This window comes from Limulus polyphemus, unplaced genomic scaffold (assembly GCF_000517525.1).
Source record: "Limulus polyphemus unplaced genomic scaffold, Limulus_polyphemus-2.1.2 Scaffold46, whole genome shotgun sequence".
Taxonomy (NCBI): domain Eukaryota; kingdom Metazoa; phylum Arthropoda; class Merostomata; order Xiphosura; family Limulidae; genus Limulus; species Limulus polyphemus.
The window spans coordinates 25,428-27,331 of NW_013665656.1; the positions used below are offsets into that span (position 1 = coordinate 25,428).

At 35.8% G+C, this 1,904-nt stretch overlaps 1 protein-coding gene across 1 annotated transcript in view; it reads left to right on the top strand.

The window, feature by feature from the left end:
* LOC106462478 overlaps window positions 1-1,904 on the top strand; it is a 23,760-nt gene that overhangs the window by 16,955 nt on the left and 4,901 nt on the right. Inside the window, exons 4-5 of the mRNA XM_013922408.2 lie at window positions 364-539; window positions 860-1,013. Of these exons, the coding sequence (XP_013777862.1) occupies window positions 364-539; window positions 860-1,013 (330 nt within the window). The remainder of the gene's footprint in view (window positions 1-363; window positions 540-859; window positions 1,014-1,904) is intronic.

Consider the following 1,904-nt stretch of genomic DNA (forward strand, 5'->3'; position numbering starts at 1 on the left):
ATAACAGTGTTAAGTTTGATCATTAGAGTTCTGAATAAAAACAAGTTCATAAAAATGTGACATTATTGGTAGGGTGAATACTTTTGCAAGGCACTGTCTTCTCAAGATTCTGAATAACTGTATTCTGTTGTTTCATCCAAGTTTTCGAGCTGGCATTTTATTATATCTATTACTGTTGAAGGATGCTTTTTTTCCATATCAACATTATAAAATATTATAGTTTTTTTTTCGTATCATTTATGACTGGTAAGACGCAACTTCTTTCTGATTAAAACAAACACATCCAGAAATAGTATATAAATATTTATATGCATATTTTTGCAGAATAGTTTGCCTAGCCGAATGTCTCTTTTTATTCTATAGTCATTACATGAACTACCAGCAGTGTGTCCAAACTGTAGTAGAAGAGAAATGTACTGCAGATGATAAAGTCTTCATAGGAACTTACTTGGTTGATAAAGCTGATTCTCTTTCGTGGGTCTGTACTGATGATTTTTCAAGCGAATACATTTCCACTATCAGCCCAACTTCAGGACGAGGTAGAGTTGTTATCCATCGTTTTTACAGTAGTTACTTATTTGCTAGTTTTTTTAAATTTTATTTTTTGTATATATTATTGGCTTTTTTTTGCGAGTTGTCAAGTACACGTGAATAGAAATGAATTCGCCATTTTATTTTCCATATGAAAATACTTACTTTGTTCATTTCGAACCAGACTTGAGCCTTATGGTATTTGATCCAATCTTACCAAACGTTCGACTAGGTAGAATATTTATGACAAATTATGTGTTACGATATCACATATTTCGTGAAATATGTCGGATATTTTTTTAAGTCACACATTCTTGGTACTACACAGGTTCTTTCAAGGGTTATCGTTGCCTAACGAAACTGAAAAACAAACTGGATGAATGCACAAAAGAGTTCAAGCGGGTTGAAGAAACTAGTTTAGAAGACCGGGAAGATTTCGAACAAGAAGAGTCAAAGGAACCAAGCCGAAAAGAATATTGCTGGTGAATGGAATTAACTTTTTTTTATAAAGTTTACCCCCATGTCTAGTTTAAAAACAAATATGTTTGTTATTTGTGGATAAAGTTTTGCTTTGTGTTTCTGGCCCGGCATGGCCAGGTGGTTAGAGCGCTCGACTCGCACTCTGTGGGTCGCGAGTTCGAATCCCCGTCACACCAAACATGCTCGCCCTTTCAGCCGTGGGGACATTATAACGTTACGGTCAATCCCACTATTCGTTGGTAAGAGAGCCAAGAGTTGGCGGTGGGTGGTGCTTTCCCTCTAGTCTTACACTACTAAATTAGGGACGGCTAGCAGAGATAGCCCTCGTGTAGCTTTGCGCGAAATCCATAACAAACAAACAAGCTTTGTGTTTCCAACATTGTCTATCTTAAATATTTCTTCCAAGAGATGTCACTACTAGCACATTCTAGAATTTCGTATTGAGCAAAAGGATAACGTTTTTTAAGCCTTTCAACTATTCTCCCACATTTTTTTTGTTTCTTTTTTCATATGTTTACTATAAAACTGGTTCAGAAGGGACTTTAATTTAAACTAAAGTCACTGAGACTATCAGTATTGATGGTTTTGTAACCATGATATCTGTAACAAATTTCGGGGAATAACAATTTCGCCCCTTTCAACATATGATTGAAATTTAATATTCAGTTACTGTGAATATTTTTAACTGTTTTAAGCTTTCACTTAAGTCTTGACAGAATCATCGAGGAGGGGGATAGCTGAGGCAGTATCCCGGGGCCAGGGAACACGTAAGGGGTCCAGAGAAATCACAGGATCCTGCCAAAAATGAACTAAATTAGGCCTGGTAGCGTATATATATATATATATATATTGTGATTACTGTTGGTGGATATTTATAGGTATAGGTAAGCAGG